At 41.9% G+C, this 24,824-nt stretch overlaps 3 protein-coding genes across 5 annotated transcripts; all 3 read left to right on the forward strand.

Moving 5' to 3' along the window:
• Positions 1-461: 461 nt before the first annotated feature.
• ccdc106a (coiled-coil domain containing 106a) lies at positions 462-3,230 on the forward strand. Its single transcript, XM_079560869.1, has 8 exons — positions 462-613; positions 1,211-1,280; positions 1,366-1,461; positions 1,527-1,745; positions 1,820-1,876; positions 1,954-2,208; positions 2,285-2,449; positions 2,529-3,230. The coding sequence occupies exons 1-8, from the start codon at positions 611-613 to the stop codon at positions 2,843-2,845; spliced, it is 1,182 nt and encodes a 393-aa protein (XP_079416995.1). The 5' UTR covers positions 462-610; the 3' UTR covers positions 2,846-3,230.
• A 639-nt stretch (positions 3,231-3,869) lies between these two features.
• Positions 3,870-11,568, forward strand: u2af2a (U2 small nuclear RNA auxiliary factor 2a). 3 transcript variants are annotated; one of them, XM_079560745.1, is made up of 12 exons: positions 3,870-4,411; positions 5,036-5,177; positions 5,388-5,423; positions 5,674-5,777; positions 5,876-6,027; positions 6,107-6,223; positions 6,409-6,547; positions 6,633-6,712; positions 7,739-7,861; positions 7,977-8,063; positions 8,284-8,532; positions 10,361-11,568. In XM_079560745.1, exons 1-12 carry the CDS (start codon positions 4,363-4,365, stop codon positions 10,493-10,495), a joined length of 1,413 nt encoding a protein of 470 aa, XP_079416871.1. In that variant the 5' UTR covers positions 3,870-4,362; the 3' UTR covers positions 10,496-11,568. The 3 variants fall into 3 exon arrangements, with proteins under 3 accessions (XP_079416871.1, XP_079416870.1, XP_079416872.1); XM_079560744.1 differs by having other exon boundaries at positions 6,409-6,546; positions 6,623-6,712; XM_079560746.1 differs by lacking the exon at positions 5,388-5,423.
• Positions 11,569-17,750: 6,182 nt separating this feature from the next.
• Positions 17,751-24,738, forward strand: cacng6b (calcium channel, voltage-dependent, gamma subunit 6b). Its single transcript, XM_079561705.1, has 5 exons — positions 17,751-17,857; positions 18,985-19,507; positions 21,701-21,775; positions 23,771-23,908; positions 24,511-24,738. The coding sequence occupies exons 2-5, from the start codon at positions 19,144-19,146 to the stop codon at positions 24,729-24,731; spliced, it is 798 nt and encodes a 265-aa protein (XP_079417831.1). The 5' UTR covers positions 17,751-17,857; positions 18,985-19,143; the 3' UTR covers positions 24,732-24,738.
• Positions 24,739-24,824: the final 86 nt, after the last annotated feature.

Genomic DNA, 24,824 nt, shown 5'->3' on the forward strand with positions numbered 1-24,824 from the left:
GGTATATTAGCCTATAATGGCAGTGTAAAACATTTGAGCTCAGACGCAGCGACAACAGTGAAACCTGATATCACCCAACCTGAACCTGCTTTACCTGTCCTGGTCCTGCCTCCCGCTGTGTAACTATCGCAGACTCGACCACTGCAGAGCCAACAGTCAAATTTAATGCAAATATTGCCTGCTTGCGCTAAAACGAAATCAGAAGGGGTTTCAATCGTTCATACCATTATTTTGGCTATTTAGTAAGAATAGAGACAAATAAATGCCCTGCCTTTATTTTGTTTTTTTTACAAAAACCATTGTGCCGTCTCAAAATCTTTGCTGGACAAATGGTAGCATGGCTCCACTCCGTCCCCGGCTAACCATCTAAATCCCCTGAATAACATGGTGAATAACACGAATAAATGGGTTTCCATGAACTAGTTCACAAAAGATTCGAGGCACAAATACGGAAATGACGCAGGCGGGTTGTAGGGGAAAAAATCTGAAAAAATAAAACGCTAATTGTTATTGTTAGCTTGTTAGCCAGCAGACAAAGCCGAGAAACTGAGCTATGACGGAGTAATAACACGCTATTACATGTGTCTGGATAAGTTATTACAGATATAAAATGGTAAGTGCTGATTTCTGTACACAGAATAGCGTAAACACTGGACTACTATATCGACAAATGTAGCCATCTAATGCTTAAACATACCCCAGAAAAGCGATCGTAATTAAATTTTCTCACACAAAAAAACTGGCTAACGCAAATCCAAGCTAGCAGATGCTAGTGGCATACCTAGCTAGCGCGCTGTTGCTTTACGGTGTTATAAGTACACATTTCACTTAAAACGCGTGCCATTATTATACTTTTAACGTTTTAATGTCAGCCTAACATCGATGCATTCAATCTCTCTTCAAAGTTTTTTTTATGTTAATTTAGAGTAATATTTTTGATATATTATTAATCTCTATGTTTGCCAAGTAGTTTTGCAGATAATAATTGTATTTATGCTTTTGCCAATATAAGGTCAAGCATCTATTCTCTGTTATTTAGGTATTATACATCTTGTCTTATTGTTTTGTGTGTTTTTATGTACTATGAGATGCCACCATCTTTGACAGCTAATGGGAAACACTGTTGTTATACATACTTTCAGCCACATCCTGTAGTTAAATATTACATTGTATCAAGCTTTGAGTTAATGTACTTCCTTTTGTTTTTGAGATGGAAGACGGAAACAGGACAGATAATTCCCCTGCCACTTCCAAAGGCCCGGCAAGTTCTCTCATGCAAGGTGAAATAATAAAATCCCACTTGTACATGTTTATTTTGGTCATTTTTTTCTGGTGTCTAAACTTATCTTCTCCCCCACTTTGTAGTTCCAAAAATTGAGGCCACCTTTTCCATACCATATGAGGAGACTAACTATGAGGAGCAAGGATATACTTTCAATGACAATGAACAGACTTTTGATGGTGAGTGACTTTTTCCATTTGGTGATGTAAATTGTAAAATGTTTCTCACTCAAAACTTTTTTTAGCGTCTCCTACTTCAGTTGGACCACCCTCAGTCAGTAACTCCTACATATTAATTACAAACCTGCGGACTCAGCTTCAGATCTCTCTGGAGAAAAACTCTTGGCTGGAAAAACGAATTCAGGATTTGGAAGAGGAGAGGGACTTCCTGCGTTGCCAGCTGGACCGATTCATCTCTTCTACAAAAAGTATAGAGTCAGATCAGAGTAGACAATACAGTAATGGTAAGGAGTCTAGAAAAAAATAGCAACCCAAACATTTGTGCAGGAAAAGTCCCTCTTATGCTTTTTCTATGTAGGCTATGACTCTGGGCCCTATACGTGGAGAGGAAGAAAAAATGATGAGCGCTCCATGGGTAAAAATACACTGTATTTGAATAATGAAAATCCTTTGCATAAACGTGTGATCATCTGGTATATTTTCTTCTTGCAGAGCAACAGAAGACAGACTCACAGCATTTCCCTACACGACAATTTATTTCACGGAGACCCGGTCCTTCCACATTGATGGGGTCCAAAAATCAAGTAACAAATCAAATAACTAATCAACTCGCCTCCATGAATGCACTGTTCAACTCACAGTCTCAAGCTGCACTACAGGGCCACAGCCATAACACTTCTGTTGTGGCTGGAGGCAGTAACAATGCCCGGCCCTCCATTAGTGACATGAGTGTACACAACATGTCAGGTACGGTTTCTTTTTATTGATCACATTTCTGTAATAATCTGTCAGGTTGTCACTTAGAAGAAATGTGTTTCAACAGATCCTATGTCTCTTATGGGAGAGTCTTCTAAATATCTGGAGCAAGAGGGATTTGGTGAAGACGAGGAACTGATGTTAGGAGAAGATGCCGTCAGTGAGGCTATTAGCTTTAACCGAACCCAGCTGAAGAAAAGACGAGTCATACGTGGTCTAGAAAGACAGAGAGGTTCGAAGGCAAACCAAACTTCACCAACAATCCTTGTGTTATCATTTTAACCCTCTGTTTGCTTTGGCTTATTCTGCAGTGAAAGATGCTGCTGGCGTGTTGTTTCGGTACAAGAAGATTCTTCTTACATACCAGAGGTTGAAGAATATGACTAAAGCCTTTGAGATACATGGGGTGGACCGCAACACTGTGGCTTCCACTACCCCAATAGCGGAGCTACTATTAGTTGCTCCTGAAAAAGTAGCCGACGTGGGTGAGTTTGACCCATCAAAAGAGAAGCTGCTGGACTATGCCCGGCGTTGCTATGCAGCTCTGGATGAGGAGACACACTGTAGAGTACAGGCCCTGAAGAAGAATAACCTGCTCCTGCCAATCTCTTACAGGTTTAGACACTGAGGCTTACATCAGTACAAGGTTATAAATATAGTTGTTTTGTATCTATTTTATATTTTGTATTACCCTATCATTTTATCTTTATCACAACTCTCTGATCTCCCGGCAATATTTGTAGATAATTTGCAATACTTGTCTTGTACCATTATTCATGTTAAATTAAATTTATATAAAAAATTTGTAACTAGTTTTTAGGAGCAGAGTCAAGCTCATGGATGTATTGCTGTTCATTTTAAAAGCATGCATAGAAAGTATTGTCTGTATGTTGTCTAAATAATGACTCAACGTTAATCTTAATTTTAGTTGCACATGATGCTATTTATTACGTTTTAACCATATTTGTTTTTTGTCACAGTTTATAATTGCAACATTGTACACATACTGTATTGCTTGTATGTTTGTTTTGTCACTTTATTTTTGTATATCTGTGGCCTATTGAAAAAAAAAAAAAGAAATCTACATTTCAACATATTGTAAATGTGATTTTCCCAATCATTTTATATCATGTTTCAGATATAATCTGCTGTAAGTTTTATAACTGTACATTGTGCTGTAATTAAAACAAAACAGTATAATAAATAGAACTGCCATTACCTTTTCACAGGATCAGTTTTGGTTGAATTGACATAAAATTGACATAAAGTTGAAATTTGACCATGATGAGCCTAAAAGAAGGAGGGTACCTTTTAGTAAGAGTTTATGACCTCCCACAAGATTTAAGATAATATATAATCCTTTATTGCTCACAACGGAGAAATTCACTTGTTACATTCGGCATTCAATAAGATCACTCAGGGATTTCGCTAAATTGATAAAATAAACAGCATACCCAAGTAAATGTTTTTTTTTGTTTTGTGGTTCCTCGTGTTTTTAAAAGGACAATATATATATATATATATATATATATATATATATATATATATATATATATATATATATATATATATGTGTGTGTTTTATACATACATGAACGAATTTAAATTAATTTAGATTTTTTTTTTACTTCCGGTCTTACGGAAAACAGCTTCAACTTCCGGTGTCACGGACTACCTGGGAGACGAAGCCAAAAGCGGGCATACCAGTTTATTGTTTTCTCGATCCTTGACATATCAATGAATGCATGCACTTGATCCACATATTCAACGCGTCGTGGGTCGGCCATCCACGTTGGGACTGATATGTGATCGAGGAATCGCTCATTCATTCTACAGCACCGCTCGGCTCACCGCTCTTTGACTCGGGCCTTTTCTGGACTTTGCTACAAGCTAGTTAGCAGCTAACAGGGTTGAACACGTTTCTTTATCCGAACCTCAGGACGCTTTTATTGCAAACAATACACCGCGCTACTGATCTGTGCTGTATTTTGTTTTTCTCAATAACCAAAAGTAAAGATTCAAATCTCTGATATTCTCATTGACCTTGTTAAAAGTAGGAAGCCCCTGTTTTTAGTGCACACTTTGTTGCTAGCTTAAGCTAGTTAGCGCCAACGGAGCAACACAGCAAGCTGAGCAGCCGCCGAGATGTCGGAGTTTGACGAGTTTGAAAGACAGCTATCTGAGAACAAACAAGGTATACAAATAACATTATAGATTAGTCACCGCGTTATCGCGCCAACATGCTTCTGAAGCATTAGCTATAATCTGGTACAGGATGTGATTAAGTATGCATCGAAAAAGCACAGAGTTGCTCAGTAAAAATGTGCGCAGAATGACTTATCATTGTTTTCTATTTATTATAATACTAAAATCACATAAAACGTGTATACTTCCCATCTATTGACCACTGTGCGGGTAAGTTAAATGTTGCTGTGTTTTCTTGCTGGTATCACCCCTCTACAACTGCGCCTCAGTGAAAATTGTTTTGATTTGTAAACTCTTGGTCAAACCTTTCGTAATAAATACCATGAAATATATCACCTACAAACACTAACCAGGTAGGTCTAGATCAACATCAAATCACGACCAAAGCAGGTCAAAATTGGGTGGGTGTAAACAATGTCTAAATTAGAAAAAGACCCGACCTAAAAGCATTTCTAAAGCATAAATAAAATAATTTCAAATTAAAATGATTAGAGCACAATATTGCAGATGACCCCGAGTACCACCGATGGAAGCCCAAGTACTACCTGTTTGAGGATCACTGCTAAATTTCATTGCTGTGTTTACTGAAACTAAGCAACATGTTTTTCCACAGCTGAACGAGACAAAGAGAACAGGCACCATCGGCGCTCTTCCTCCCGCAGCCGCAGCAGAGATAGGAAACGGAGGAGCAGAGAACGGGAAAGACGCAGCCGTGACCGCCGCGGAGACAGTAAAGAACGCAGGCATAGGCGGAGGTTTGTATTAGCAACATTAATATTGTATGTGAATTTGCAGTTGAGGAGATCCTGACAAAATATTTATGTAATTTGTGCTTTGCCATTTTCATCTTATGTTCAACAAGGAAGTCATAATTGTTCATTGATTTAAAATAAGAAAATGCCCCTCACACACCTGTTTACTGTTTATCTTGAGAGATATGTGAAAACATTCCAATGTCATTTCAGCTCACCAACCAGCTTACCTCAAGACAATGCTGGAAGGTAATACAGCAAACAAACTTGGTTTGTGCCACTTTGGAAATCAACTTTACCCGAGTCAAATCTCAACTTTAAAAAGGGGGGGAAATGCATTATACAATGAAATTCATGGACTTTAAAGTCGACAATAAGGAAATGTAATAATAAATGTAAAATATATGGCACCTTGGAATAAGACAAAATCATGTATAATGCATACTGTTCAAATGGTGACTATGGCTGATTTCATTTGATGCCTTACTTTCCCCAATAGTCGCTCACCTCATCGTGAGAAGAAGAAGAAGATCAAGAAGTATTGGGATGTTCCGCCTCCTGGTTTTGAACACATCACTCCCATGCAGTACAAAGCCATGCAGGGTAATTTTGTCACCACCTTAATTTTCACAACTTCATTTTCTGTACAACATCTTTCTCTAGCGTGTGCGAAACGTAATTGTAAATCACTTGTTCGTCAGCTGCGGGCCAGATTCCTGCCACAGCTCTCTTGCCAACCATGACTCCTGATGGACTGACTGTGGCCCCCACCCCTGTCCCTGTGGTTGGCAGTCAGATGACCAGACAGGCTCGCCGACTTTATGTGGGAAACATCCCATTCGGCATCACAGAGGTAACAAATGGGTTATTTGAGTGTGACATAACTTAGTGGCTGTTTTCCTGTTAATCACAATGACCTCACTTTTTTACAGGAGTCTATGATGGACTTTTTCAACGCTCAGATGCGCTTGGGTGGTCTTACCCAAGCCCCTGGAAACCCAGTCCTAGCTGTTCAAATCAACCAAGACAAGAATTTTGCCTTTCTTGAGGTTTGACACTTCAAATTTTGAATTATGAATTCATCATAACACAAGTAGAATATTTAATTTTGTGTGCACCATTTGTCATTTGATTGCGATAATTTGCACTTATGAAAAGTAATCTGTGTGTTTTTCTTTTGACTAAATATTTTTTTGTTCGAAAAGTATTGTCATTGCTGTACTTGTACATGTAGTTCCGTTCAGTGGATGAAACCACGCAGGCCATGGCGTTTGATGGCATCATCTTTCAAGGCCAGAGTCTGAAGATTCGTCGCCCTCATGACTACCAGCCCCTGCCTGGAGTTAGTGAAAACCCCAGTGTTTATGTACCAGGTATTAATCATATGATGAGTAACTTTGCTTTTTTTAAGTTTTGCACTAATAATGACAAAGAAATTCACAATTATTGGTCTGGCAGGTGTTGTGTCAACAGTGGTTCCGGATTCAGCCCACAAGCTCTTCATTGGTGGTTTGCCCAATTACCTGAATGATGACCAGGTCGGTACCTTCAGTTGGTACTGTACATTAGCCATTTCAGTTCGCGTCTTGTGCAATTGTGAAGCTGCCAACACGTGTCAGAGCAGCATTGCAGAGATCCAAACTGCTTCTACTGTATGCCTCTGTTTCTTGAAAGAGTTTATTTTTTGTTCAAACTCTTACGAAAGAGTACAGCTGCATACAATAGATCTGTGAAAAGATGGTTACGTTTGTGTTTACGGTCTGTGCTGACTGGCAAGAGCTAGATTGATGACCACAGTGATCTCAATCTGGAATTGCTCCGTTTAAATAGTTTGAGAAGAGGACAGACTTTTAGCATTTTCTGCTGATTTGATCAAGCCTGTTTCCTTTACCCAGTTACAGCCAAGTCTCAAACCAACAAACTGCAACGAGGCAAATCCATTAGATGATTAGTCCGTTATTTCCTTTTTTAAATGCGTGGCAGCCTACCGTGTGTTTTTCTGGTGTCATCCTGTCGGTAAAAGGTATCAATAAAGTGCTTTGACTCACGGTAATGCTGTCACGCAATTGGCTTAAACGACTGGTGATGCAGATTCAAACAAATCAGCATGATGGACGGATCCGCTTGTGTTCGTGAACTCAGAAATACTGCAAGAAATCAGCGTGCGGCCTATGTAGACAGGTTATGGGAAATGTGCGATTTTCCAAAGGGGAAAGTATAAGTTCCAATTCACGTTCATGCCGGTCATGTAAAATAAAACACCACCAGGGATGGCTATTACCAAATTACAACAATAAATGCATATTTTGAAACCCATCAGGAAAAAAAAAACAATTCAATGTACTGGAATCTACGAGTGCACCACGCAGGCATTGTGTTTGCTCCAGACAAATGAGGTAAATGAAACACTTGTGCAGCGTATCCAGTGATTTTGGGACCTGACTGCTCTTTTAAGAAGCCATCAAGCAATTCGGTTCTGTTCCAGGTGATGTTTTTGTCTGGCCACAAGTGTCACTGTCTATTAAAAACTGAGCATTTTTAGATGGTTCACTTCTTTTGTCCAGGTGAAGGAGTTATTGACTTCTTTCGGGCCATTAAAGGCCTTCAATCTAGTGAAGGACAGTGCCACAGGCCTTTCCAAGGGATATGCATTTTGTGAATATGTTGACGTCAACCTTAATGACCAGGTAATACCCGATTACTCATGGATTTAAAAAGTATGAACTTTCAGCCACAGCTTCATTACTGTTGCGGCACCTTGTCTCAAAAGGTATTGCTTTAAATTGTAAAATATTTGTGCAGGCTATTGCTGGATTGAATGGCATGCAGTTGGGAGACAAGAAGCTCTTGGTGCAAAGAGCCAGCGTAGGATCAAAGAATGCCAGTTTGGTGAGTGTTATAGGAATGCTATGAATGAAGGGCCGTTACTTTCACAGCTTAAAGGCAACATTTTCTGCATGAAGAAAGTGATATCTTCCTCTTTGTCTTTTGTGATTATGGCTTCAATGCAATAATCGTCTTTTTGAATCCCAATGAAAGACAAGTTAATCGATAAGAAAAAGTGTGCGCACAATAATCTAAATGTTGCATTGTCCCTGTGTGTTTTCAGACCACCATAAACCAGACCCCGGTCACGCTGCAGGTGCCTGGCCTGAACAGCTCAGTGACCCAGATGGGTGGACTGCCTACTGAGGTGCTGTGCCTGATGAACATGGTGGCCCCAGAGGAGTTGCTGGACGACGAGGAGTATGAGGAGATTGTGGAGGACGTCAAGGATGAGTGCAGCAAGTATGGCCAAGTGAAGAGCATCGAGATCCCGCGACCTGTAGACGGCCTGGAAGTACCAGGGACTGGCAAGGTATTGTGCCATTTTTGACTGCATGATAGTGTGGAAATATTTAATAGCAATTTTCATACAAATGACTTGCAATTACATTTTCTCTTCTGGCGATTAATGTCTGGTTCAAGTTGAAGATCATCACCCAAGCAGTTTAATATTGTTTCCACTGTTGCCATTAAGATTTAAGATAAGATAAGATAAACCTTTATTGATCTCAGAAAGGAGAAATTCAGTTGTTACAGTTAAGATTAAGGCGTTTGAATTCTCAAAAGCTAAGCCAACTTGGCAATTATCTTTAATGGTTAATGGATTAGTGTCTGGTATTGTTCTGCGATTATCTTACTCAGAGGTTACGGTGCGGTCGGCACGGTGGCGCAGCGGTTGACACTCGTGCTTCACAGCAAGAAGGTCCCGGGTTCGATTACACTCTGGACGGGGCTTTTCTGTGTGGAGTGTGTTCTTTCTCCACGTGTCTGCGTAGGTTTCCTCTGCCACTAAAACGTGTACAATAGGTTTTCCCCCTGGGGCCAAGAGTCCCCTAAAAAAGAGATTATTTATCTCATTGGGACTTTCCTGGTTAAATAAAGGTAAAAAATAAAATAAAAGGGTAAGTGTCAATCTTTGTTAGAGCATTTCAATTTAGATGTTTTCTTCTTATCACTATTAATTTACTTAAAAGCGCTGCTTCTGAAAATTCATTTTCTACTGTAATTGGGAGAGAGAAAAGTGTTGATTGGAGCATTGGAAAGCACTGTCACAATCATCACAGATCACACATTACGTTTAAAAGATAAATTAATAAATAATATGAAAATGATTTTCGCAGTGAGGTCCAGTACAGTGATTCCCAAACTGCGTGTCAGGGCATTTAAGTTATTTGATCTAATTTAATGGTATAAAATCCTTCCCAGGGTTCCCGCTGGGTTTTAAATGTCTTAAAATCTCTTAAATTTGAAAACGAAATAAATAAACTCTTAAATTTGCTGACAATGTGGGTTTAGGTCTTAAATTTAAAGCGTGTGTTTTAAGACAATGAGTTATTTACAATAATGATTAACGCACAAGTTTTCAGTTTGGTTTATAATGAGGGTAGGGGTCAGAGCCTGGTGGTGCGCTTGGAAACAGCTGTTTACAGATCAGGCAGCTGTCCCCGTCAGAAGATCCGATGGATGCGCCTCCACAAGCAGGACAGGACAGTGCAAAACGGCACGAGCGCGCACCTTGTTGGCTACATCCTTGGCTAGCTTACAGAATTTCATGGTTCGTGTGTCTGTGTCTACGTATTGCACAGAGCAAACTGTGCACGTTGAGCAGGGTGTAGAGGCACAGGAGTGCACCTGAGTGAAAGTGTTTGCGGCACAGACTCGTTTTGTGTTCCCATCGCACATCAGTGTGGTACCGTTCTGACAAAGAACTTGAGTGAACTGCATAGATAGCGTTGTGAACTCGGTGCGTGTGCGATGAGGCAAACTGGTGTTAAAGGTAATTGGATTTTTTCTGTTTAATTCCGTGGTGAACACTACATGAAGTAACTGTAGGAACCCTGCTTACACATGACAGAGAAAGGACTGTGGGTGCAAAACACTACACGGTTTCTGTGTATTTGTTGCATTTAAATACTTATTGTCCATTTTAATAAACTGATGCATTTGTGGGAGCTGCGTTTGTAGACTGTTAGCCTGACTCAGGTACTGATGCGGACAATGGCTCTCACTGCTGTTCACCCTTCAAATGGACCAAGCATAAAACAAAGAAAGTGACTGCCATTTTCTGTGGAGTGTTAATTCCTTCATCTGCTGTCTTCATTTTTGCACATTGCAACTAATCGTTTTGTTTGTCTTTTCAGATTTTTGTGGAGTTCACCTCAGTTTTCGACTCCCAGAAAGCCATGCAGGGACTGACGGGAAGGAAATTTGCCAACAGGGTGGTGGTGACCAAATACTGCGATCCAGACGCTTATCACCGTCGAGATTTCTGGTAGAGGAGGCCCGAGGAGAGAGGCTGGGGGGGTGGGTGCGGGAGGGGGGAGGGAGTTGTGCGTACTGCCCATTTCCAAATCAGATCCTTGCCTGAGACTGAAAGCAACCAGTGATATCCAGACAATTAATTCCTTAAATTTGAGAAGCAAATTAAAAGTTTATTTGGAGATCAGCGGCAGGGGCAACAACAATTTTCTGCATAGTGTGTGTGTAACTGAGGGTCGGGTTGACAATTTTTATACTTTGGCACAGTGATGTCATTTGGGGCGGGACGGGGTGCCACACTTAAAAGGTTTGTATCTACGCGGAGTCGGCGTTTTATGTATTTTAGTGTGAAATTGTTGGGTGTCAGCTGGATAGAGGCGAATAAGAGGGAACAACAACAAAAAGCGCGAGTGTTTATTTGTGAAGAAAAGTGAGATCGTTGAGAGAAAAGGTGGGGGCATTTTGTTTGACCTTCAAATGTAGAGTACTGTAGCTGTATTATCCACTCACCATCTTCATCACAAAGACAGAACATGGGCCTTTTCTACATTTGGATACCGTCATTACTTTACGTTTTGGTCCGACCACTGTCCACCTCAGGCTGATTGATTAAAAAAAATGTAAAACCTAATTGGACTGAATGTCAACTGTTACTGTTTGATACTTTTTTGTGGCATCTCTGAGCTATTACCCTATTGTTTTTTTTTTTCTCTGTATTTTTCTATTTCTCAGAAGCTTTTAACAGATTAGTTTTAGTTTGTGTCTGCAGTTAAGCCCAGTGTTAAATACAAGAGAACCACATTGAAAACAGGAGTAGATGGATCGATTCTCAATGAGGTGGTCCTTACCAAAAGCCTTAAAGTTATTTAATGTCAAATTTAAAACAACATAAATTTAGATTGCCCCTTTTTGTTAGTGATATTTGTACATGCAGAGACGTCAGTATGTTGTACTTTTTTCTTGCATTAGGTTGTCACGATTTTCTTTTCTTTTTTTCTAATTTCTCAAACAATCTGAAATGTAAGACGTGTTGAACCCGGTTGTTTCTTGTGCAACGTCTCGCTTCTTTTACAAGACCAAATAAACATGTGACTAATACACCACTTTTCCCTGTTTTTTTTTTCTTATTACGAAATCTCACAGGATTTCACCATACCAGCTTTATTTATGAAGCACTTTAAAAAACTTTATTGCTTGGCCAAAGTGCTGTACATAAAAACATATATGCAACATTTTGCATTAAACAATGAGTCCTCAAGGTGGCGTTGTTTCCCAGTTCTATACAAGAAAAATAATGACTAACTTTATTTCATCCCAGTCCGCTGGGGGTCATAATTCCTTTTAATTCCTGTATTGGCCCTCATGTCCATGTTACTCAAATGGGGGCGCATATCAGTGCTGTTTGACAAATATGTCTATTTTCCCCAAATGGAGTTTTGTCTACAGTATTGATCCTACATCTGATGCCACCCACTGTTGTCGGGCAAAAGATCAAGGCCAGAACTCGGCACATCGAGTCATGATCTCAGGATACCGATCTCAACTGTATTATCTTGATTTCAGCGCTGTCCATTATAAAAAATCAAAGTATTTTCTTCATGACAGTTTATATCCTCAGTTGTAGCTGCCTGTGCTGCAGCCTCTGCCTGAGTGAACCCACAGCCGGGCCAGTGATGCAACATGCTCCCGCGGGGCACGCATCAACACTCCGCTCTCCTGAGCCCCACATCAGCCAAAAGCAGAATTGACCCTGCTGCATTATTATGGATCAGCAGATTGGGACTGCTCACAGCTTTTACATGTTTTTACAGCCCCGGTCTGTCCTCAGGGCTGATGCTGCAGTCCGTCAGAGCTTCTCACTCCCCCTAGTGGTGAGTCTTTCAGTAGTGATGATCATTGTCATTCTGGGCACCTAGGCATTGATCTCATTCACAAAGATGGTCCACTGCAGCAGAACAGGGGTGCAGTGTGGTGAATGCAGGCAGTGTTATTGCATGTGTTCACCCATGTGACAAAATAATATGATGTGAGGCATAGTGTTACCATTTGAAAGATTTACATTTTGATTTGGCATTGGTTAAATCAGAGGCTTGTGGTTCTCTTGCATTTTACTGGACCAGCTCAACACTTGCAGTGAAGGACACTGATGTCCTTTTGTACTATTTGCACCACCAGCGTGTAAGTGCACGTGTGTTTGGGCATTACTCTGTGCTGATGACAGGCTCCTATGAGCTATGTGGGAGAAGGTGTTTGCATCAGCATACTGTACATTATTAATGGCCTCGGACTCTCTGTGGACATGTCCTATCAATCTCAGAAGATGAAGAGCACAGAAAGGCTGCATAATTACAGACCAGGTCATTTTAAATAATGGACACATATGTGCATTAGCAGCAATGGCAGTTCTCCTGGTGATTCCATTCATCATAGCTGTCAAAGACCAACGTGTTGCTACTTTCTTTCCCGATAGAGCTTAAGTTTCCCTATTGAAAGCACTGACTTCACCTCAGAGCTGAAGGATTTGGGAAAATATTTTTTTTCTGACAAGTCATGTTAATGTAATTAAATAGGCAATTTACGCTTTAACATCCAGAGAAAGTTTCTAGTGTGGAATTTTAGTTGTTTAGGAGCATTGATACAAAATTTAAAAGGAGGTAAATGTAAAAAAGAAAATTGGTAAACCCGTGTTCCATCCATCCATCCATCCATCCATTTTCTTCCACTTTATCCGGGGCCGGGTCACGGAGGAAGCAGTCTCAACAGAGATGCCCAGACTTCCCGATCCATGCACACCTCCTCCAGCCTCCTCCCAATAGGACATGCCTGGAACACCTCCCGAGGGAGGTGGCCAGGAGGTATCCGGAACAGATGCCCAATCCACCTCAGCTGGCTCCTTTTGACGTGAAGGAGCAGCGACTCTACTCCGAGTTCCTTCCAGGTAACTGAGCTCCTCACCCGATCTCGAAGGGCGCACCGAGCCACCCTGCGAAGGAAACTAATTCCGGCCGCTTGTATCCACGATCTTGTTACCCAGATCTCGTGACCAAAGGTGAAGGTAGGACTCAGCTCCCTCTTCACCACAACAGTCCAATACAGCGACTGCATCACTGCTGAAGCCGCACCAAGCCGTCTATCGATCTCATGACCCCGAGATACTTGAAGCAAGGCAAGGACTCTCCACCAACCTGAGGAGGGGAAGCAACCTTTTTCCGGTGGAGAACTATGGCCTCGGATTTGGAGGTGCTGATCCTCATCCCGGCCGCTTCACACTCAGCTGCAAACCGCCCCAGTGCAGCTGAAGGCCCTGGTTTGATGAAGCCAATAGAACAACATCGTTTGCAAACAGCAGAGATGAGATCCTGAGGTTCCCAAACAGGACACTCTCCGGCCCCTGGCTGCGTCTAGAAATTCTGTCCATAAAGGTAATGAACAGAACCGGTGACAAAGGGCAGCCCTGGCGGAGACCAACACGCACTGGGAACAGGTCTGACTTACTTCTGAAGTCTGGACTAAAAAGGAAGGACAAAGCAAAATACACAAAGCTAAACACTGCCTGTTACCACGTGGACAGCAAACCCTTTTTACTGTAAATAGTGAGACAAGCAGAAGAAAATATGACTTTATACACCCTTTCAACACCCAACAATAGAACTCTGGTAAATGATCTAAAATGTTAAAATATTCTTCAAATTAAATATACGTGCAAGCAGAAAATACTTAAATTGTATGAAAGAAATTTGCATATTTCCTTATACTCAAGCGCATAGGTGAGGCCAATTAATTTAGTGAAAAAAAAAAAGATATTCTGTTCTGGGGACATTTTAGTAATTCCAGCCTTTGGGATTTTTTAATTGCAACTATTCAAACAGCAGTTTTGATTGGATTGCGGCCTCGCTCAGACTCTCTCGTGTCCTGACTGATCCTGGTTTACCTTTAGCTTACATCAGCCCCCTCTGTTACCTCTCTTCACCTGCTCCTCACCTCACTGTCGCTGAGCCTGGCCCCGCTCTCCTCATGTGTAACATAAACTGCTGAAGCAGAGATGGCAGTGACGTTAGAAACACCTCCACCAGCCTGAGGTTAACAGACACTGTCCTGTTACAACCTGTCAGTCAGCAGAGGCAGGTAGAGTGGCCAAAAGAGTCATACACAAGAATGTTACACAAAAAAAAAAAACTATTCTTATTATGTGATTCAAGAAAATTAACTATTTTAATCTTGGGTTGTCAACAAATCTGATAACTATAATAATCACTCTTTGCCACCAAAATCGTGTAACTCCCAGCAAAGTTACAGTCCGGTCTTAGGCAAGGTCACTCCCGGCATTTTTATACAATATCTGTAATAAAATAAATGCCTGTATTTAGTTATATTTGGGTGAAATGTTACGCAGTGAGGCTTTAAGTAAACTTTGATTATTTTTTTCATCCAGTTACTTTTTTCATCCAGTTACTTACTGTGGAAAGAGGAACTTCATGTGTTACTAAAGGAGTGCTGTTACACCTCAAGTAGAAAGTACTGTAAATTAATTCTAGGCGGCAACAATTTGTACATTTTCTTAACTAAGTACATACTTGAGCAAATGTACCTCATACTACACCGCCTCAGGCTTTTACGCCCACAATTCTGAAACCTGACAATAACTCACCAGCAATGAATGGCAACTGTGTCAATGAGCCCTATGCTGAAGTTTTGCAGTGGTTATTGCAATAAAACAGGAAACATTCAAGAATGAGCAGGCACAAGAAGCTAGAGGAGTCTTTAATTAATTCATTATTTTTTCACTTTACTTTATGCTTTACTTTATGAAATGAAAAATCTGAGTGACCTGTGTCATATGAAAAGTGTATAAAAATATATATAAAGTGTGTCAGGCATAACAGTAATGCAAATAAAAAAAGACGTATTAGATACTGTGTGCTTCTTCTTTCTGCTAAACACCTGAAACAACTTTTAAAATCTTCTGTGGTCATAATAATTACTATGTAATGAATAGCCCTGCAACCTACCAAGACAAAACGTCATATTTTTGCATTTTCACCAATGGATTTTGCATGACATAAATCTGTATTCTCGACAAACTGGCAGCATTTAACAAAATGGTCAGATTTTCCATTGAGGTCCTCAGTTTCCTCTGCATGCTTCTGTGCTTCTGTAAAACGTAACCTGGGCCCTCTCACATAAACACTTGCTCCTCCTTCTCCCTTACTTAATGTCATTAACAGGTGTCCGTTTAAAATAGCCCCGCAGGCCGCGGCCGGGCGTCACGGATACAGACATGTTTTGGATCCCGCTGGCTGGACGGCCCGTCATGTGCGAGAGCCACCCTGCAGGACCCTACAGTGATTTATACTGGCTTTTTAAACACATCCCGGCGCGATCAGAGGGGCCCAGGGAGTCGCACGTGTTCCTCCGTCTGTGCTCTGTGGACCAGCCAGACGGCACACTGCAAAATAGTAATAGAAAAGTCAAAACTGCTCATGGGCAAAACGTGACTGTTGTTTTGGGTATTTTTTGGCAGAGTTAAACTGGCCAGATTATTTACTCATGTGAGGAGCGGTATTTTAAAATAGTCAAGCAGCTTATACGTAAAAAGTAGTCATCCAAACAATTGCCCAAGTAAAAATAAGGAATATACTACCTTTAAGTAGTAACCGTTTGAGATTGAAAGTTTGATTTATGTTTGTGATCTAACGCACAAAACATAAAATTATGTGACAATTAGTTTCAGCATAAAGTCTTGTCACATGTTGGTTTTGGGGAAGACGGTGGAAAAAGTTTCCAAATGTTTTTCTCAAGTACATTTCAGCTGTCTATATAATATTACACCAGCGGAATCAAAGGGCAGTGTGATCAAACTACTCTCAGAAGTGCATTTGAGTAACTGCATGAGTAAAATGTATTTGCTAAGAACAATATCAAAAGGTCTGATATTATGCACAGAGTAAACAGGTAGTAGTAGTAATAGTACAAGTAATAGCTTCTATCTATTGCGAGAACTAATTGGTAGAGGATTGAGCCACGTGAAGCTATCTCTGGAATCTGGATGATGAAACACAGAAACTCCACTTTATGACATCACTGAGTGGGGGAAAATGAGCATTCATGAAAGACATGGTAAATGGACTCAATTTACTATATATCATACTATGTTATGTCAAACATTCCATTGTAAACTAAGTATATAAGGGAGGCAAACCCATTCCACTGCTCCAGTTGTTGTTAGCTATTCATAAAAGTTTAGGGGCCCGATCTTCCACCTGGCGCAACAACAGCGTAGCTTGAAGGCGAAGTTGTTATCTTGCACATATACAATGGTGCGGCAGTGCTTTTGCTGGGAGCCAGGGGGCGCTGTTAGGAAAAAAAGGTGGTATATTGTATGACATAATGACATGTTTAATTTTGTGTAACTATGCTTGGATCGTGTAACTACTCACGTAACCATATTTAAATAGGGGAAACTTGGAAGAGCTTGGTCGCTTCTAACTTCACCCCCATGTGGCCCCATAGAGGAGAGGAGGAGAGGCTAAATGCTAACAACATCTAACAAGTCTTTTTGCGCGACTGAGCGCACGCACAAAGACCAAACAGGTACGCATCACCTCGTCTAAGCTCAGGTAAGAACATATCTCAATATGGTAAAACGGTGACCTGCTCCTTTAACATGGCACACAGCCACAAGCATCTTGATCACGACAAACTACAAACTATTTCTCCCACTGTAAGTTAAACACTGTCCATGTTCATGGTTCCCATAGCGATTGAGCTGCAGGAACGTGATAAAAACACCTGCAAGGGCGAACCCGTATTCCCCACACCCCCTGCCTCCTACAGTGGCGGCAAATAATATAGTAAGAGGTAATGCCTGGGGAGGGACCACTACTGAAACATCACCATGGGAGCCTAACCAGCCCACTTGCTTTTGCAGGTATGAAGCTGAAGATTGCACTCAGCGCCATCCTTCTGCGCAAAAGTCAACAGTCTGCATTTAGAAACACCAGATCGGGCCCACAGTCTGTGATAAATTCCCGTCATTGCAGTACAGCCTATGTATAAGCCTGAGATCTGTTTTTTGTTTTGTTTTTAGAATGAAAAGACACTTATTTAATCATGTTCACTATCAGAATTCACTGTTTTTGAATTGGCACCAACATTATTTGTAACGTGGAAAAATGAATCTACACTGATCAAAACGTCCTCAAATCAACATGAGTATTCTGACATTCATAGCTATATATTTTTTTGCAGTGTGGCCCCTTCCCTTCCCGCTCACCCTCCTCTCTTCTGTCCCTCTCTCTCGCCACTCGCGCGCCCGTCACCGCTCTCCTTCTGATTAAGTTTCCAGCGCCTCTTCCTTCAGAACAACACCAAAAATCCAGGTCAGACTCAAATCTTATTTCCTTTAAAAGTGCATTGATCAGTGTTTTTGCTGTGTCTCCTGCCCCCGTGTCCCTTTCCCTCATTTTCTGTGTAACATTGGGTAAGACAACAGCAGATGTTTTGTTCAAATTCACTGTGTGCATGATTGAGCTCTACAGGGACAGTCTTGCACATGCATAGGCTGTTTGAGAGGCTGCTTTTTTGTCTCTCCAAAACAAGGCTAGGCTGTGTATACTTAGTTTAGGTGTGTAAAATAGCTAATATGACCAATGTATATCAATATCGGTATAGTAGGATTCACTAGAAGAGAAAAACTAGAGTCGCCAACTAAGCAAGCTCTCTCACATTGCAAATGAACCAAGATGCGATACTTTTCCCAGCAGTGTTGGTATGGCAGCATAAGTAGCAACAGTCTTGGGCGGGTGCAGGCTCCTGTCACCACAACCACACTCAATAAAGAGATCCCCCAGCTGTGGTCCTTGTGTTTGTGCCACTTTTCTGTATGGACCCTAGCCACTCTACAACCTGCATACAGCCGAGTTAATTACTGCCACTACCAGGGGTCAGCCCTAAATTATCACCTTTCAAATGTGTGTCCCCCCATGTTGTCCCATCTCAAACTGACCCTCATTCCTGAGTGTGGGGAATGATTGGAACAACTTCATAAGCCTCCTGTGCCTATGTTGGTAGCCGTAAAAGCCGAGCAGAGCCTGAATTTCCTGGTGGTGGCTGGAACACGTAATGCAGTACAAAGAGGTATTTGTAGCGCCATTATCCCTTCAGATCAAAAGGGATCTGTATTGGAAGCCAGAGATAGTCTACCTGCCTCTGTTGTCAACTCCTCTGGGAACAGAGATGATGGGTGGTCCAGTGCTGGCCGCCGGAGGGTCCCCAGTCACCTTCACCCCACATAAACCTGCCACTCCAGGCCAAATGTTTCTTCATCTCAAGCCCCTTTAAGAAAACAAAGTACTCTGTGGCTTATCTTACGTTAAGAGCATGCTTATGCAGGAAAACAGATGGTGATATAATGAGAAGTGAAATATTATGACCTGAAAGAGGGCTTTTGAAGCACAGCTTATGCAGGTTGTCCTTTCATCTGTGTTTTTGATCTGCTCTGTTTCAGGCATCAGGACAGGAAACAGGCGCTGGCTCTGCTCCCAAACCCGATTTAGCATTACCTTTTAAACGCTGTCACTCTCAATTCTTCCATTTGTTTAGAGACTTGTTTGTTTGGCATTCAGGCCACTTAGGTCGTCTTTGGGGACCCGTTGACCGGATTAGCATGTGGTCCAACTTCTTCGTGCAGCAGGAGGAGGATGGGCGCATCGGGGTGGCAGGAGCGGGTCAAGGAGGGGGTCTAGGGGGGAAGAAAGGTAGCAGGATACAGAGGCGGAGCCACAAGATGAGTGACAGCCAGGAAGGAAAAATTAAACTTGCCTTTTTCGTCGCAATTATTGGCGTTACTCTCACCGTGCTGGGCATGGGCACTGAGTTCTGGGTGGAACTATCCCAGCCAAAGACTTTCAGTGGGAACCAAACGTGTCAGATGGCCCACTATGGCCTATGGAAGGGCTGCATCCGCACCTTGTGGGTGGCCGACATCGACCCTGAGAGGATGAGCTGTGGGCCTGCAGAACTGCCCGGAGGTGAGAGCCACAGCCTCCTGCTAAACAAGCTTTATTATGAATGCACACAATAAAGGTCTGATCACTTTGGTACAACAGAACTGACTCTAGTGGATCTGAAAAGGAAAATAGTATCTTTATTTTCTACAGCACTGTACAATTACACTAAAGTTCTACACACATTTATTATCACTAGGGCTATTCAATGTTGTTGTGCTTTCTATAAATATATAAGAGCACAACAAGGTTGTACATATATATATATACAGTATATGTATGGCTGCTGCATGCTCAAGTATCGAGTTTATTTTGGGGATAGTGTAGACTGAATGTTTAAAGAAAAGATTCTGTGGAGGAACATATTCAAAGAGAGAATATGAATGACCACAACATGTGTTTTACGTCTCATTCTATACTAATATCATCATGCAACATTAAGGCATATGCTGTTTGGCATCACATTGCACAGTGTTAGTTGCACTGTCCGCTTCAGAGCCTTGGGTGTTTAATCAAGTGTTGCTGATGCTGACGTTTTTCCCTCATTAAGTCCTCAGTGCAGGGCTGAGCAAAAGACATCCAGGTGAAGAAACAGCACAATTATTTCTCCATCTGCCAAAAAATGACTGTTTATAGTGAAGACAAAGTAAAGCTTGTCATAGTCACCGCTTGATTATTTGGTTCTCAGCAAAACATCAGTGTCAGACCATGACCCATTTTTCCTGCTACAAATACAGTGAGATAAATCAAGTAAAAGATAGAGAGGACTGTCAGGCGCTGCCAGTAAGCTCTCTCCTGATGTACTGACAAAGAACAGCAGATGTGTGTCTGGATCAGAAATATCAGAAATGTAGACATCCTGTGGAGTCTGGACAACATACTGTGGAATGATTGTTTTTCAGACTAATTCATCTCTCCTGTACCACTGCTCTGCCTCTGCGCTATCACAGTCAGAGACACATTCGTGCAGGAGGCTGTGCTACTGTTGGAGGCGCTACTACGCTTGTGACAGGCTTCTTCACACATCCCCACACTGTTGGTCAATGCCGCCTGTCGCAGATGGCTGTGGGCTTGTCTTGTTCGCAGAAAAGCAACTGTTTTGCCATCTCTGCTTTTTTTATGGCACATCCCTGTTTACTGGCCTCTGGCTCGGGTGATGATACCAGGCCTGTCGTCTCAGCAGCACCATCCTCTCTGCTGCTGAGGGACAGGATCATGATTTTTATAGCAGGAGAGTGAGAGGCTAGAAAAACTGCAAACAGTTCAGATACAACTGAGAGCTGGAGATGAGAGCATGTGGCCATCTTAGAGCTCAAGATATTTAGTGGGTGGAAGTCATCAGTGTGTGCTTGTGAAGCCAAGTGGAATCTGACTACTTCACAGATTTTGTCTAAATATAGAGAGGGGAGAATGAGGAAGAGGGACAGGCTGGGACTAAGGCTCGGGCTGAAGCAGCTTTAACTGAGCTCCAGTGCACGCTGCCTCACCTGCACAAATGGACATGTGTCGGTCACCTCCCTCTCTGCACCTTACACACTGTGTTCAAGGGATGAAATTTAAGGACATTGGTCAAGATCAAGTATTGTGTTGCATAATTAATCCTGTAGCACCTTTCACAGACATGGGCACAAAGCGCTTTACATAGGACTATTTCATTATTATGAATTAAGCTACGTATGTGGCCATGGCTGCCCTCAGGGGCAGACTGAGCGCAGCTGCACACATCTGCGCCAACTGACTCCACCACCACCATTCACTCACTCACTCATCATTCATCCAATTGTACATGTTCGAGGTAGGGGAAACCTATGCAGGCTCGGGGAGAACAGTCTTCACACAGAAAGGAGCCCGCGATTGAACATGGGACCTTCTTGCGGTGAAGCATAAGTGCTGCCCTGAATTGTAACATTGAGCAACAACAGTCTCAGAAGAATCTGGTCAGTTTCTCTTACCAGTGCAGTGCATGCCAACTGTCCCTCTCCCCCTCTGTCTGCCCCTCTCTCACTGAGGTGCTCTCTCACTCTGAGCCGGGCACCATATGTGCAGTGCGTAGCCGTGTGTCTCTGGGTATTGCAGCTACAGCCCCACATTAGGTTATAAATAGGAGTGATGCCTGGAAGGACAGAGTGCAGGGATGCATAGGAAGGCTCATCAGAATAACCAGCAGCCATCCTTAGGTCAATGACTGTCTGATTTTGTTCTCTGTGTTTCTCCTAGAGTCGAACTGCACCTACTTCAAGTTCTTCACATCGGGAGAAAACGCCGTAATCTTCAAGAAGACAACAAACAGGAGTGAGACAATACCCCTGTAGGGCAGTGGTGCCAAACTCATTTTGGGTCGTGTGCAGAAATTACACGGTCATGGTGTTCTGCAAGCTCAATATATTGTAAACCTACAAATATTAATTTAAGAATATAAAAAAATATAGAATATAATAGTAATTCAAAGACACTGTTGGGTGTCTATTTGACTAGGTTTTGCATGTGTTGAGACAAAACAAATGTTTCTTGTTCGTGTTAGCCACTTTTAGCCCGATTCTAATATTCATAGTCTCCTCTCCTCTATGTTTCTCAAAGCTGTTCTTCGTCTATCTCAGATTATTTCTGCTGAAGTCTATACTCAGCACAGATTGCTCTGATCAAGAGTTTCTTACTGTTCGGGAATAAGAGAGATGGCCGGCAGCACACAGGCTGAGTATGTAGCAGATTTGGGAAGGGCTGCTGCAGGGGCTCATGGGAATTTGAGTCCAAGTGGTTACTGCACACTGTATTGGTTAGAAAATATAACTCATAAATCGACAACTGCCTAAGGGCTGGAAGAAAGCTCAGGCGAGCCAGATGCAGCATCCCTGCTGAAGGGCAGCAAATGCATTTAAATTGCAATTTCAATTGTTTCAATTAGCAAATCACAATTGCTGCAATAATTTATCTGCAATATCCTTTGCAAAGCAAAAACATCAAATCTCCATGAGATCAAATGTGCAAAACCAGTATAGTTTATATGTCTGGTCTGAAATGCATGTGTTTGTTTCACAAATCATAAATAAGCCATTTCTCAAACATTAAGACTCCTGGAAGTGTAAAATGTATACTGTGAACCAAATTTTGATTTTAAAACATAAATTGCAAATTACAACGTGTGTCCCACAAAAACAATAGGTATTTTTCTATAGTTGTGCAGTTCACGGCGTACATTATAATCATGAAGATGTAGAAGGCTGTGCGGGCAGGATAATGCTGGAGGTTTTTGTTTTGCTCATTACCTTTTGCTTCCGCCCATTTCATACAGGAGCCATAACTCCTCACTTTGATGAATGGTGTGAGCGTCCAGGCAAGGGCTAAAGTCCTGCCTGAGGTGTCAGACTCAACAAACATGCACTACCATGTTTTGGTCACATTTTAATCTTGATTTATGGGTATGTGCTTCTGCACTGCCTGGCTCTCTCGCCTCACAGCAAGAAGGCCGGATTCTTTAGCCTGTTGGAGCTTTCTATGTGTTTTCCTCGTGTCTGTGTAGGTTTTTTCCATTTATTCAGAGTTCAATTAACAGTAAAAACATGTATAATCGGGTCGCCTCGAGGGCCTGGACTAAATACTAATATATATAAACAATAGACAGTTAAATAGCTATGGATAGAGGGTGCCCCATATTGTTCATTGCGGGCTAACAATGCTCAGCCGTGTTAGCAATTTGAAGTAGTAAGCTCCATTATATAGAATAGGGCGGTAAAACAAAATAAAATGACAATAATATTAAGGAAAAAACATAGGACATTGTTGCGCATGTTCAGACAAACATATGGAGGTCAAAATGACAAGGTCAAAATGGAGCCAGGACTCCCCTGAAAAAGAGATTCTTAATCCCAGTGGGACTATCCTGGTTAAATAAAGGTCAATAATAAATAAAAGCCTGTGTTCAATGATGACGCAAAGAGAGGCCAAAACGTTTCAATACAGTAAAGTCCATAGTAGCCTGGAACTTCTGGAGCAGCCATAATAAGCCCATTATTAATTTGACTATGAACACATAAATGATTTTAAATGGTCGAGGGGCAGAGCCCGTCTATCTCGCCAGCTGATACTGTCACTCCATCCATTGTTGGTCAGTGCCCGTTAACGTTAAGATAGCGATGACAGAGTAATAAATGTGCGGCAGTGGCTCACTGTCCACATATCAATGGTCAACATGGTAACAGCTCCGACTGGTGCACACTGTGAAAGTATTGAGATGTATATTTTGCGTCCCTCTCCCAGTGTGAATGTATTATATCATGTCTGTGATTTCAGATCTGAATCTGGCAGCTGCAGTGCTGGCTCTGCTCAGTCTGACCATGATGGTGATGGGCTCCATCTGCATCGGGATGTCTCTGAGCAAAGGAGAGGCCTTCTTCCTCAAACCTGCCGCCTTCTCCTTCATTCTCTCAGGTGAACCACACTGCTGTCAGATCGCCTCTGCACACACAACGCATATCTGCATCATTTTAAATTACTTTTTACTTATTAAATGAATAGGCCACCGTTTTTCCATACTGAGATATGTTCTTACCTGAGCTTAGATGAGTTGATGTGTAACTGTCTCGTCTTTGTGCGTGCCCTCAGTCACGCACTTCGACGTCAGACTTTGAAGTGCTCCAAAGGTATTATTACACCTTTAAGCTGCCTAGAAAATCGAGCTATAAGAATATGCTGGGAGAGGCTAAATGCTAACAACGTCTTTAGTCTATTTGCGTGACTGAGCGCATAAACTCCTCTAAGCTCAGGTAAGAACATATCTCAGTATGGAAAAACCGTGGCCTTTTCCTTTTAGAATAGCCATACAGTTTTCACTACATGTGAAACATATTTCATTATTATATAGTAGAAGTATTGTGTCTATTGTACATATTTAAAACAAGTCAGTCCTGGATGGGTTGTCTAATCACTTTTGGTAGGGAAGGATTTCTGTTCTGTCTGGTGAGCAGGAGAGTCAGACTTGATTCCATTGGCAGATATTTTCGCACTAAGATGAGTGTCTTGTCTGTCCACAGGGGTGCTGGTGCTGCTGTCCGTGCTAATTTTTCACCAGTCGGTTCTAGCCCTTCTGTCCAGTGACCACTCCGTCCCCCTGCACCACCAGCTCTCCTGGTCTGTGGCCTGTGTGGGCTCAGCGGGGGCCCTCCTCATCTTTGGAGGAATCCTCTTCATCCTCCTCTCTCTCCCCTACAGCCCCTGGCAGAAATGCTTTCCCCACAAGAATGGTGCCACTTAGCACCCACCGCCATTTGTTTAAAAATTTATGAGGAAGGAAGACATTTTTTTCGTTACTGTACCTTTTCTTGCTCTGATTTTAATATGTCAAACT

This window comes from Gobius niger (assembly GCF_951799975.1).
Source record: "Gobius niger genome assembly, chromosome: 8".
NCBI classification, from domain to species: domain Eukaryota; kingdom Metazoa; phylum Chordata; class Actinopteri; order Gobiiformes; family Gobiidae; genus Gobius; species Gobius niger.